At 41.8% G+C, this 13,805-nt stretch overlaps 2 protein-coding genes across 12 annotated transcripts in view; both read right to left on the bottom strand.

The window, feature by feature from the left end:
- fryl (furry homolog, like) overlaps positions 1-8,888 on the bottom strand; it is a 51,457-nt gene extending 42,569 nt beyond the window's left edge. For 5 of the 11 annotated variants that reach the window (XM_076045659.1, XM_076045660.1, XM_076045663.1 and 2 more), the window contains exon 1: positions 805-1,399. In XM_076045659.1, coding sequence (XP_075901774.1) covers positions 805-1,033 — 229 coding nt within the window. In that variant the 5' untranslated portion in view covers positions 1,034-1,399. Of the gene's footprint in view, positions 1-804; positions 1,401-4,640; positions 4,705-6,274; positions 6,342-8,747 lie in introns of those variants that run through there. The other 6 variants (XM_076045657.1, XM_076045661.1, XM_076045658.1 and 3 more) reach the window with 3 other exon arrangements.
- A 584-nt stretch (positions 8,889-9,472) lies between these two features.
- On the bottom strand, positions 9,473-13,555 carry ociad2 (OCIA domain containing 2). Its single transcript, XM_076045688.1, has 7 exons — positions 13,371-13,555; positions 13,177-13,261; positions 11,324-11,377; positions 11,154-11,201; positions 10,908-11,052; positions 10,396-10,468; positions 9,473-10,254 (listed from the first exon to the last, which is right to left on the bottom strand). Exons 1-6 carry the CDS (start codon positions 13,440-13,442, stop codon positions 10,399-10,401), a joined length of 474 nt encoding a protein of 157 aa, XP_075901803.1. The 5' UTR covers positions 13,443-13,555; the 3' UTR covers positions 9,473-10,254; positions 10,396-10,398.
- Between the last annotated feature and the right edge of the window lie 250 nt (positions 13,556-13,805).

Here is a 13,805-nt window from a genome sequence, read left to right as displayed (position 1 = left end):
ATCAGGATCAAGAGTTAGTTTGCGGTATGATGACAGACTGGTTGGTTAGTACCAAGAAGCTGCTTCATGCTGCAGCAAACTATGTGACGCAGCAAGACTTGAGTCACACAGTGATTGGTCTGGATCCTTTAAAGAACCAGTAGCCGTGTAAAGGAAGCCAACAAGAACCACAGAGAGACAGAGTTTTAATAAAGCTGTGAAAAATAATACTAACATGATGAACACGGTGGCTAATGATCAGGGACCGTACTCATCAATGAAGTCATTACTATCCTTTTGCTTCGTGTTGCCCTTAACACATAAGAGGGCAACATGAACCCATGACTTTTGCAACAAAAAACAACAACAACAAGCCAATATTACCTGTGGTAATTTATTTATCCTAAGAAAAGAAAAGTTCAAGGGACAGTTGTACACAATAATTAATGCAAATGAACTGCTCACCAACTGCCCTCTTGTAGTACTTCACCATAGTCAAAATAAGACCTTTATAATCAAATATGCACCTAAACACTTGAAACCGCATGGCAAACTGGTGGGATCATCAGCAGGTCCAGCTGACCCCCGACCTCAGCTCAACCAGCTGGAGCCAAACTGATGTTTGTCAATCAACAGGTCATTGCGGCCAATTATGACTCTACCTCTACAAGATCAAAATCATGGCTACAACTCGACAGTATCATTGGAAAGCGGGAACTGGACAGATAATCATCAATCAACTGACCTAGATAATGTGCTGGGACGGTAATAAAAAAAAAAACAGGTTAGTAAAGCCATAAACAGAGTGATTCAGTTTCGCTGTACCTTTTTGAGGTGATTTGTTTCTACGTGCAGACCTGGACGATCTCAATCCAGGATCTACCGCTGCCACATGATCTACTGGATCCTCGTCAACGGTCTGCCCCATGGCCAGAAAGCCCAGGCGTCTTATGCTAATGAGCCGCGGTCCCGTCTCCCTGGGAAGTGCTCCGAACTGTTCAGCGGAACCCTCCCCTGAGATGACAGCCGGAACCAAGCTCCTCAGAAACTCCATGTTCCACCTTTTCGGTTCTTCACTCTGGAGCGCATTCCATTGGCATGCGGCTTGCCTTTCTCCCACGCGTAGAACTTTTCTTCCTCATCCCATTTGGAGCAGAAGACGCAGTGCCCGCGGTCCCTTGCTACAGCCGATGTCTACATGTAGCAGCTACATGTTCCCGCGAGCTCAAGGCCACTACGCGTGGCCTTTTAGCAGGGTAGAAAAAGACAACAGCGGTTAGCCTTTCCAAAGTTGATGATCCGGACTGACCGGTAGTGAAGAAGCGGTTCAGTGGAACCAGATACCGCGACACCGCGCGAGAAACGTCGTACGCGGCAACGTTACCTGTCTGATCACACACCGAACGGAGTGAGCAAACAGGCATGGCACTGTTCGTGGGTCATGATGTAATTGTGAGTGGGCGGGGCTACGAGGGACTGCCAGGCACTATCTGGGGTGGAACTAGAACATGTTCCACAGGAGATAACGCAAGCATGGGCCGACATCCAATCACAACAGAGGAAACACAGGCCACACCCTGCTGGTCCGGGTTGCTCGCCAGTGGCAGGGACGAAACGGGAGAGAAGAAGATTGACAGACACCAAGAGGGAAAGAGCCGTGGAGAGTGGCTGCACTTGCCCATCTGCACTTACTGATAGCCCTTATCTTTGTCACAAATGCAGTTTGTTGTTGCTATTTGTGCATCAACACAAATGTTTGCGTGCTTGTCAACTACTTCATTATATGGACGCCATCGTCTAGGTTTCCTTGCAGCTCAACTGGGCAGAGACATTTCAAAGTGAAGTAGAGCGATGACTATCTGACAAACAAAATGAAGGTTAAATTTACACTCGACAAACCCGCACCACCACTAACGCCTGTAATAAGCCATAAAAAAAAAAATCATGATCTCTTAGTGAGAGGTGAGGTAATATCAAAGGTCACTAGTTATGGACATTTTTATTTACCAATTTTTTCACAGCAATAATAAATGTTTATAGCCCATCATTAAACCGTCCAGATATAAAAATATATTTCAGAAAGCATTTGAAAACAACAACATTATTTTAAAAATGTGTGATGTCACATAAGAAGCACATAAGCACAGACACTTGAAGATACTTCTCTCAGGTCAGCAGAAAGCTGGAAACTGACAACAAGTGATTTCTGAATTTTTAGAAATGTTTTTGAACAATTAATCATGCAAGGCTGTTCCAATGGAATCCCGGATGAAAAATAAAGCTCTGAAAATGTTGATGTAACATGAGACCTGTAATAAGGTTGAAAGGATTTTCTCAAAATTGTGGCAGTACAACATCAGCCATTGCAATTTCAGTTTATGGCCTTTTTTTTTTTTTTTTTTTTTTTTTTAAATGGCATTGTGTTTCAAACTCAGCACTAAATGTTACTCTCCTCTATGAGGGACACCGCAGGACAGAACAACAACAAATCAAAGAAAACAAGAGGTTTATACAGAAAGTTACACTTGTGACCAATTTAAAAATCATTATTCTATCCAAGAAGCTCAATTGGACGACACAAAAGTCCACTTTTCTGCAGCAATATGGCTTTTGGTTCAAGTAAGAGCTTTCTGAGAGTGTAAATAGGTCATTCACTCTGGTTATCCATCACAATATGCAAAGTAAACAGTGTCGGAATCAGCCTGGCCAAAAGATCTGACTCCTATGGGATAACAGGCAGAAAGACCAACCTTGAGCAACATTGAGCAAGCGTGCAGATGGCAAACCATCAAGCACAACTCCAGCTATTGATACAGCCAGTGGCATTAAAACGTTGAAAAGGAGCAATTCTAGTGGGCTTCAAGGATAATTATTCAGCCTCAAAAGTCATGTTACAAATCACTTGAAACAAATTTGTGACGGTTCAACTTCAAATGCCATCTTCTTAATCTCGCTGAAGCAAGGCAGTAAAGACGAACATTGGCTGGGATTATGCAAGACTGTGGCCTAAGCAAAGATTCAGAAAGGCTGAGGCAGCACATCCCAGTTAAGGATCACTAAATGAGTCAGAGCGAATGAGAGAAGGATGACTGATGAGGCAAAGATAGCCATCACCCGGCCTCGGCACCACAATGGTCAGTGGAGGCAGCTGTGGTTAGCTGAGGCCAGGTCCCTGGTGCTGCTGAGTTAGAACAATACTCCTGCACAGGAGGCCCAGATCCCAATCAGCCCAGGAATGTGGAAGAGGAAGCTCTGGGAACAATGTGCAACGTTCCAATGCCAATCTGGGTCCCACCCGCCTCTGCCTTGTTCTGCTTTCAAGCAGGAGAAAACAGGAAGACTGTTGGGCTGGGGCCCAGACAACAGGGTAAGGTTCTGGGCTGGTGGTTGTTGTTGTTGTTGTTGTTGTTGTTTGTATTAGGGGAGAGTAGCGGGCAGGGGGGGAGGGGGGAGCTTCTTTCCATGAATGTATGAAAACAGCAAGACCAAACATTTTGCCATCAGGACAAAAAAGTTTGAGGTCCATGTGAGGCAATAGCAAAAATATCGAAACAATGCTGTACTGCCATCTGATGGTGCAAGTCATAATTGCACCAAACAGCCTATAAATTTGCTGTACTGAGCAAGTCCCACAGGCGGAACTCCAGGCAATAAAGCTGTAAAATGATGACATTATTTGAGTGTATGTGGCAGCTCGCAACATCCTTATGGGAAGAAGAATATACTGAGTGACCATAGAGAAATCCAATTGACTCCCTAGTTTCCTCCCTACTGCCTGATCTCTAAACCTGCAGCTTATAGAATATTGAGAGGATCATTATCTTTGACTAAAAAAAATTAAGACAACTGTTTTTTTTTGCCAATTCACAATAAACCACTGACACCTACCAATATTTCCGCAGTTGTGAAAAGCAGCACTGGACAACAAGGGACTATGACACTGGGGCAATTCTGCAGACTAAAAAAATCAAAATGAAGACAATCTTTCTATCATTATTACCATTATTATTATTATTATTATTATTATTATTATTATTATTATTATTATTAGTGGTAGCAGTAGTAGTATTAGTAGTAGTGTCACTATATCTTTGTTATTTCTAAAATACTTTGATATAATACCGTCACTGTAAAGAAAAAAAACAAGAAAAAAGGTCAAGGAAATTTTACCATCATATCACCTGCCCCTCGAAAGTGACTGTTGCTCAGAGTAAAACAAAGACACCAAGCTGGTTGAGCCAAGTCCTGACTGACAGCTGTGCAGCAGCCCATAATAAAAACCCTCATTGTCACTACTGAAGAATGTGAGAATGTGGCCTGACCAGACTACATAAAAAGGCCCTCTTTTCTGCTTTGACCGATTCTCTGTCTGTGATGCGCATAGTTCCCAAAAAGCAGAAAAAGCAGAAAGTTGCATGAAGAAAACACTGAAGGCCCAACTTTTATATAGACACTGAGTGTCAGCAAGTAATGAAAACTGAATCTTATGAAAGCAGAATGGCAAATATAGTGGCTGGCGTTCAGACAGAATGCCAGAGAAAGAAAAACATTCTGCCGTTTTGTCCCACTACTACGTTACATTACATTTCATTTGAACAACTTGTGAAAACCTAAGCTGCGTCACAACGGTGCAGCACTACCCATAAATCCATGTGACCTACCTTAAGGCCATAGAGCAGTGGCAGCACACGCAGAGACCGGTCCAGAAGTTCACTTCTTAAAAATCTGAAACAGAGAACACAAACACCATTGACCTCAAACCAAAATTGCAAACCGATTGAGAACAACTTTAACGACCAGTTGTACTATTTTTCAGTACCCATTGTCACCTTTTGTAATTGCTTGACCTACTTAAAACAACAACTTCCTGAGGCACGGACAACATCCTGTATTGCACCAATAATACATCTCAGTGGTTTAAAAAAAAAAAAAACTCTTGTTGAGCAGTCTAGGTCGAGGCAAATTGATCGGTCATTCTATTGTTGACTCCAGCCTGATTTATCCTGTGCTGGGACGGGATTAAAACCTTCTCCTGAGCAGAGTAATACTCTGAAGATTACACACGACGTCCAAGAGGCAGTTACATAAGCAACAAAAGCATCCGAAATCTGTACTTTTCTCCCGCTTTGTCATCATAGTGGCTTAAATGAGAATTCTTTCACAGATGCTAAATTGAATACGCAGTCATATGTTATCGTTTGTCACATTGCCAGGGATAGTACAATGTAGCGTGAAAAATAACCAGTGAAACCAGACAGGCGTAAGAAGAAAAAAAAAAGAAACTTTTGAAAATTATCAAAGTGCAGTCCATTGAAGGAAGGAAGGAAGGACGAGCTTTTTAGTCACACAGCAGCCAGAAAGCAGCGAGCGTGTGAGAGGCCAGATGGTGTGAACGGGTCAGCATAGATATGGAGTCAAAACAAAACCCTTGATAGCCTAAAAGTCAAAGCCAACGGACATCACACAGGACTTTATCACACCCACAACTAGAAAAAGATGCAATCATTCACTTCTCACGTAGACAGACCCGTGAATAATACGTCTGACTTCCTGTGCCGACATAGCGACTCCACAAGATGAAAAAGTGTGACCGCGGAAAGAAAAAAAAAAGTGAAGCCACAGCGTGTGTACATCCTGAATGTTTAAGCAATGCTGTCATATTTAAAAAAAAAAAAAAAAAAAAAAAAAAAAAGTTGAGGAGTTTATGCACTGCACATTTTGTTAATTCACAGTGCAAGAGGGGTCAAAGGTCAGTGATCTCATCAATAGTTAACTTGACTTCATTCGACAACACCCTTCAATTTCCCGCACACAACAAGGATGCTGCAAATAGAAGGGCGATACCTCATCCAGGAAATAGATGATGAGCTTGAGAGGGCGAGAGTCCCATCTCATTTCACTGTTCTCCTGAGCCTTTCACCTCGTATGAACTTCTGCACTGTGCAATTAGTCTGGATAAATTGACAAGCTTTCAAATTTAAAAACAATGCAAACAAGTGCAAGCGTGTCTCGTCAAATGCGTTGGCTACATGTGTACCGAAGGAGCTCACAATCAGAAATAGTGATATGGTGAACACGACAGTGGGTGAACGGCCTATAACTGCCTTTCCAACACTAAATGAGAGGCATGGCTCGCTCGTAATCACAACTTCCCCAGCTGAGACATTATAGGCTTCTTCCAACCAGAAAGGGAAGTGGTCTAACCAACACCTACTTTACATTTTCAACATATATTTTTCTCATCGAGTTATTTCGCTCTGGGTGACATAAACAAAATGTAAAGAAAGAAACCTACCAAAAACAGATTGGAACAGAAACGCTGGTAACTCTGCTGAGGCCGTCGTCGGGGCAAAAACAGGGTGGTTTCTTTGGCCGAGGCAGACCCAAACAACAATTATGCTCCAAACCGTCTCTCCCAAAGCCAAGGATAATCTTCCTCAGCAGGTCCCAATTATAGGTTATTTCTAGCAAGACCTTGTTGTAAGCTACATTATTCCAAATCTTCTTCATTTAAACAATGAAAAGAATGCACAGCCTATATAAAATCGTTGGTCAATCTTTTTGCTTTAATCTATGTTACAGTCAGAATGTGATTCTTTGAAACCTCTGGTACAGAAGGGGGGGTGGGGGGGGCAAGAAAGAACCACAGGCCTTAAGAAGGCCAAAAGAAAAACAATATAATGGTCGATTAGGAGAATAGGAAAATTTAACACAACAACCTTTTGGGTTGGTAAAAATGAGTGTGCAATTCCTCAGATGTCTAGTTAATAATTTATCCAGGTGCAAATACACACACACAATACACTGCAGAACCCAAATAGCCAGTCTGGTTTAAACAGTAGGTCCACAAGCCAAACAAGTGCCATCTGTCTTAAGACCTCAGTTTTAGGGCAAAACAATCACGATTTTCTATTTTTATTAATTTATTTATGAAGGTTCAGCTCACAGAAAACCAAAATCAGTCTGGACATCAGCTTCACAGCACAATACAGCCACAGGGACCCTTGATGAGATCTATTGCGGGCCCATTTAAAAGGTAAAGATTTGCAGCGCAGTATTAAAATAGTATTAACCAAAGAAGAGCGTGATCAACTGAAAACAAAAAAATATTGCTGAAAATACATGCTAGCCAGTTGGACCATGGCTAGAGGACACTACAATCCAAAATACAAACCAACCACTGCAATTTAAATTGAACATATATCACAAATACTTAAAGCCTAAACTTTAGACAAACTATGCGACAACAGAAAAGGGGGACATATTTTTTGTCAGTTTGTACTATGTAGTAACAATGTTTTTGTAGTCACCACCTCCAAAACGCTGAGTTAACAATTAATCCTTGCAGGGGGGCAGCTTAGTGAGGGGCCACGCTGGGGGGCATTTTTGCAGAGCTCAGTTTTTTTTTCTCTTGACATGCTATTCAGTGCCATTTATGTCTTCCCAGATTAAACTAAACGCACTAATTCACAGGAATTATGGCCCGGATAACCACAGCTACACGGCTATCAGCAACCTAGAGGGGATTCCCTCTGGTTTGAGCGTGTACAAGAGAATATACTACACATCTGCAATGCCATCAGAAGCTTATCCTGGCAGGGATGAAGAGGGATCAACGGCAAGACTGGTGGACCACTTTATAGTAGTACCACTGCAGCAGCCATCTGGCATAGTATACTGCTGCAAAATCAAACCATGATGGTCATGCAAAAAAAAAAAAATACATTACGTTCCGCATTAAGGGCACCTTAAAACTTTTTCAAAACAATGTTGCTTTACTTTGAAGGCTGTCACAACTTCAAAGTGACCCACTGAGTGTTGCAAGACAACGCCATTCATCAGTAGGACTTCATCTAACATATTTGTGGGTCATATCGACCACGAAGCACGTATCAGACTGGCCAGATTCTTATTTGTCTGTGAGTAACACTGTTTCGCTTCAGTCAGAAGATGAACAAATGCTTCATTGTGCGCCTGATGCACTCCAAACAAGGGGCATAAAGTCCACGAAGGAATTTTAGATGCAAAGCAGACTGTTTCTCTCACTGTAGTGCCAAAGAGCATGAAGCTCGCAGTGACGAAGACAGAGCAAGCGTGACCGGCACGGTTTGATAAACCAGATTAATACTGCGCTTGGGCTTTGCAACGCCAGATCTAGAGAGTTTGGTGCATACCAAGACTCCACACATGTAGGTTAACTTACCAACACCACTTTTGTTCATTTTTTGTCTGTCAGAAACAGCCAAAAAAAAAAAATAACTACCTACGCGATAAATGTGTCGCAAAACAGTAAGGTTAACTTTCATAGCAGCCTCGTTAGCGACTAGCCCGTTGTGACACTGTATTCTATAAAGTGGTAACATATAGCAGAAGGCTAACTAGCAGCCGCAACAACTTGATGTAGCAAACCAGGCAGTTGTCAACTAACCTTAGAGGCTGCAGGCAACATTCTCGCATTGTAGCAATCCAAAAAGCCCGGCTAGCAGCTAGGTAGCGATAAAACTAGTGACAACAGGGAAACGTAAGACAAGTACCAACATAATTGAACGATAGCTAACGCAGAGTGACAAACTCGACCTAGCACGGCAGCCAAACTCCTTCTTTAGCATGCTACCGTAGCCAATTTTGGTGCCTCGGTTAGGGAGCTAACATAAACCTAGACGGCAAAGTTAATTACGGAACTTAACATAAGCCGAAGCTAGCTACATAGGGTAGCAGCCCGTCGCGCTCTCATTTACTGCAACATTCGCAACGTTTACACTACTTACAACTTTTCTTTCCTCTCCCGTTAGTTGAAGCTATGCGGCTAGGCTGCAGACGTTCTTTTCATTTACCGAACAAGCTTCAGCGTCCTGGCCCTCCTCCATTGGAAGGATTTGCGTAGTGGCGTGATTTTTTTTTCTCAGTCTGTTTCGGTGATGGGAAAGCTTCACTGACAGAATCTTCACTGGTATGTTTGTCCCGCCTTCTCTATGACGATTGGCTACAACAGGAAACGCCCATATAATGTACGGCTTTCTATTTCACCACATACATGGCAATCAAAAGAAAACGACCTGTTGATTGGATGACGTCTCGGAGGCGACACTCACATAGGTCTCCTGCCCCCCCTGCCGGCATACTGGGTCCATTACAAGGTATTCAGGAAAGCTATACCGCAATACGGTATCGACGGTGTCACGAAGGAGCAGGGCATGAATGCACGCATAGTGATGTGTGCTATAAATATATAAATATATATTTGCAGATATGATAAAAAGAAAATGTACATCTACAAACCCAGCTCTTCTAATTTTTAATCAATTATTTCTGTTATGACATAAATCAAAATGTTCTACTACAATAATTAAAGTTATTAAAGCCAATTTGGACAAAAACAACTTTAGATTTCCAGGTTGTATGAATTTAAAAACTGTACATCACTCACATAGAAGTGATGTGATGTCAAAACTTCACAAGTGCGTATAATACAAAAAACAGGAGTGTAAATAAGTGATTTATTTTACTTTATTAAAGAAAGTATACAGCGGTTGGTGTCAGTGAGGTATTTTCAGTGCAACAGATTAAAATCTTTGGCAAAAGGTCAGTGGTACAGTGGTACGAGGACTTTAAGAAGTTGTGTAAGTATGAGCATACAGCAGAATAAACTAGGTTAAATTAGCTTAAAATTAAATTTAAAAACACTTTAATTTGCTGACCTCTGTTCAATCTCTACTGTACTAACATGATTCACCCAAGGCAAACAACACTTCGACTGGATGTATTATGGTCCCACAAAAATCACAAATACAGCAAATTTAGCAAAAGCACAACACACAATGCTGTTCAGCTGAACAAGGTCTAAAAGATTAACAGGTGGTTATTTTGTTTTGAAAAACAAAGGAAGTAAGTAAAGTAAGAAATGGTGCCACTGTAAATTCTTCCACAATGAATGAGGTGTTCTGCTCCCAGTGACCATTTATGGACAATACAAAATATATATTTTTAAAAGCTGTCAAACGTGTGTTTGTACTATGTATTGATACAATATCTAACACTATTATCAAATGTGATTATCACAGTGGATTGTCATAAGACAAGTTAAAGAGGCAGATGTATTCGTTGGTGCCGTTGTGATCTGTGGGTGAAAGCTTCCCCTCGCTGTTCATTCAATTTGCATAGCTGCTTATGATTAGGTGCCTATTTGAAGTTTTTTCCATTTTCATTCCATTCATGAAACAGAAAAGCGGCCACTGTTGAACGCTGACAATCAAACTTTCTGCGCTTCCAGTGAGGCTGAAAAACAGGACACATAAAGCAGAGAGGTTGTTTCAGTATGTCTCAGTCAAATGAACGCTGACTGATCTAAATAGCTTGAGTGATACTGAAACAAAAGGTGTTTTTTTTCTTTATTCTGTTAACATAAATTAAATGTACCTTTTAACTTTTAAGTTCCTCTGCAGGCGCAGTTTGACTTTTCTTCTTGCATTCTTCACACACATGGTGACACCTGTTGAGATAGCACTCAGGTCAGTATCATGCAGAAGTAAGAAAGAAAATCCTAGTTGCAGATTCACACTTTCAATCGTCATTTGGAACTCAATACTTTATAGGGACTGTTTGCAGACACCCTGTTCTGAGACTGTTGTTTTTCAATATTTTGCATTGCTTGGGATGTTTCTAGGTGTCGACCTTTATGCAATTCATGCGCGGCCTCCAGCCAAAACCCCCTGAATCCCTCAGACACAGCTGCAATGCATTCCTATTGCAACAAAGCCTGTTTTGTTTTTCTAAAGAAAAAAAATCACCCAGACAGGATTTTTTTCACAACATTTGTTAGTGACCCAAATCTGTTTAAATGTGGGTGAATTGTCAGACACCAGTTGATGAAACACTGCTTGTAAAATTATCAACCCACATTTCAGACACGACTCTAATGTCCTTCTCACCTGTGCCCATGGTCAGACTTAGGCCCAAAGGGACGTCCACCTGCCCACGGCCCAAATCCATCCTCAAGCCCGAGCTTCTTGAACTTGCTTCGGCACGTCGGAGCGTATGATGCTCTCCCCACAAAAAAGCCGAGGACGCCAGCAACTGTTGATGAGACACCGGAGGACGGAAAAAGAGGTCGCTAAGAGATCACCAGAGAGGTTGAAACTGAAAAACCGAAGTCTTACATTCAGCATGATACACACCTGCTAGTTTTGGAAATGGTCCAAAGCGTTTTGACGACTTCCAGACACCTGCATGGAAATAACTTGCAACTTAAACTAAATGGAGCAGTATTAAATGACACTTGTTGAACATTTGTGTGTGTGCGCGTGCGTCCGTGCATGTGTTATTAGTAAAAATCTCAGTGCATTACCATTGTAGATAAGACCACCTGTGAGAGCCATGCTACCCAAGGACAAGGGAAGGGCTGAACAGAAATTAAGAGGGGGAAAAAAAAACTCATTAGTTGTATGAAGTTCATCATAGCCTTACAATTAATCAATTGCACATGGTGACGTAACGCCTATGTTTCTGGTACAAGTTTGAAATATTTTAATCATCAAATCTTTTACATTTGTATGATGAAACAGATGTATGAAGACAATGCATGGAAACTAAGGAAATGCAAACACAAAGGAAACAAAATACTAAGAGAAGGTGCAAGTGCGTCAAGTTCATTGCAGCATTACACAATGCGTCATACCATCAGAAAGGATATTAAATTAAAATCTTACAATAGATATTTCCCGGTTTTCTCTCCTTGACCACTTTATTACCGGAATTAAACGGAAAAGTGTAGGCTGACGCCGGCGGAAGCGTGTCGTTCAGGAAGTACCATACAGTTTACGCCTATGGTTTACGCTATTTCATGATTACATAACTGCACGACGATGCCATACACGGGGCAGCTGGGAGGACTGGGACAGAGATTGCACACAAAGCAAGGTGTTGACACATGAAACACGGATCGTTTTCAACAACAGCCATCCGACTTTGGGGGTTCGGACCCCTTTGAACCCCCTGGTCGCGATATTGTCGGTGCTGCGCGGGTTTTTGCGCCGCTCCGACGGGGTTAAAATTAAACTTCAGTCGTAGCAACTACAAAGCCAGTTTGACACACCCCGGATATCCCCCCCGTTATCTGGCGCCGCTAGTCCAGATTATGGACCACCTATGGACACATATGATATAGCTTTTACCAGTTTTAACCGGCTTAAGCAGGAAGTGTATTTGCTCACAAGTCAATTAGTCTGCAGGCAGGGCGCGTTTTCATGAAAGACGCCCTTTGTGACGTATCTAAGATAGTCCACATGGGTGAGGCAGAGTAAAAGTCACACTGGGGTGAACGATAAAAAAAAAAAAAATACATATATGTATATATATATATATATATACATACATATATATATATATATATATATATATATATATATATATATATATATACATACATACATACATACATACATACATACATACATATATATATATATATATATATATATATATATATATATGTATGTATGTATGTATGTATGTATGTATGTATGTATATATATATATATATAAAAGACAACCAAACCATTCAAATTTGAATACAATTTAGTGAATAACTTCCGCTTATCTGGGTCGTAGTGGGGGTTGGGGAGGGGGGATATCAAAACGCCCATTAAACTCAGAAAACCTTGGAAACTGGCGAAGAGCCAATGACGTAGAAGCTTCGTAGCGATAGCGTTCTGTTTTGAGGACTTCTGGTATTCTTCTTCTTCTGGTATTACTACACATCTGTTCACGTTAATTGCGCAAGGTTAATGAGTGGTCGCCTTTAGGAGACGTCGCAGATTTGCCTCGACTCCGCGTAAACATATACCCACCCTGATTTGGAGTGAAATAATAGCGAGGAATAACATAACACACACTGAAAGCATGGTCAGAGCTGTGAAATGGCAACAGTTTGCTTTGGTTTTCCATCTCTAACTAGGTTCCATACCATCTGTGGGCGGTTTGGGAGGCCTCGGGATTATATTTCAACTCAAAATGTAAACACCGCCGTTGAGAGGGAAGAAGTTGACGAATGAGCCCTGCCCAACTAATCCCTACCATACAAAAGAAGTGCGCAGTACACCTGGGAAGTGGCCGTAAAACCAGTCTGCTCCCAACCTCAGGTGGCAGGCCTGACATAAAATAATAAAGTTGTTCAGAAGTGGCTGATCGACGAGGTCCCACCTCTGTACCAGAGACTCTCCTCCTGGCATTCTTTCCAAACCTTCCTCAGATCCTCTCTGTGGATGTGGTGGTCCCCAATGGCGCGCTGTCAGGACGCACAAAAGAGGCGGTGTGATGTTTGGACTACAATTGCTAACTGACGCAACATGTACATGGACATATCGGAGAGTTATAGAGTTAAAGCTGCGTCTCACCTTCCATTCCCTCCTCCCTCCTGCGGGACTTGCGGGCACCGCGGGGGTCTGCTCGGCTGTTTCAGAACTCATTATGCTCAAACCTACAGCTGTGTCATCCGGACCTGAACTGTGCAACTACGTCAGTCACGTGTAAAATGCTTCATCTCGGTGTGCGTCTGATATCTATTTCACTCTACTACTGGCTCCTCCTTGGGCCCCGCCTCACTTGAAAAAAAAAAAAAAAAAAAAGCCACGCTTCGTCCGGTAAAGGTCGTTTCAAAATAAGATATCTGTATATGTATATGAAAAAAATAAAATGCCTTAGATATAAACCATAAACTGTACAAGTCGTCTAAGGCGATGACATCATGCGAAAGGAATACAAAGAATTTGGAAAATACAATTGCATCAATAAAATGCCTTACCTTTGTCGATGACCCGCAACTCATCGTG

Source organism: Nelusetta ayraudi, unplaced genomic scaffold (genome assembly GCF_046127955.1).
Source record: "Nelusetta ayraudi isolate G7.1 ecotype Tasmania unplaced genomic scaffold, CSIRO-AGI_Nayr_v1 ptg000084l, whole genome shotgun sequence".
Lineage (NCBI taxonomy): Eukaryota > Metazoa > Chordata > Actinopteri > Tetraodontiformes > Monacanthidae > Nelusetta > Nelusetta ayraudi.
The sequence above is the reverse complement of the archived record's forward strand: the minus strand, read 5'-3'. Positions and strand labels throughout refer to the sequence as shown.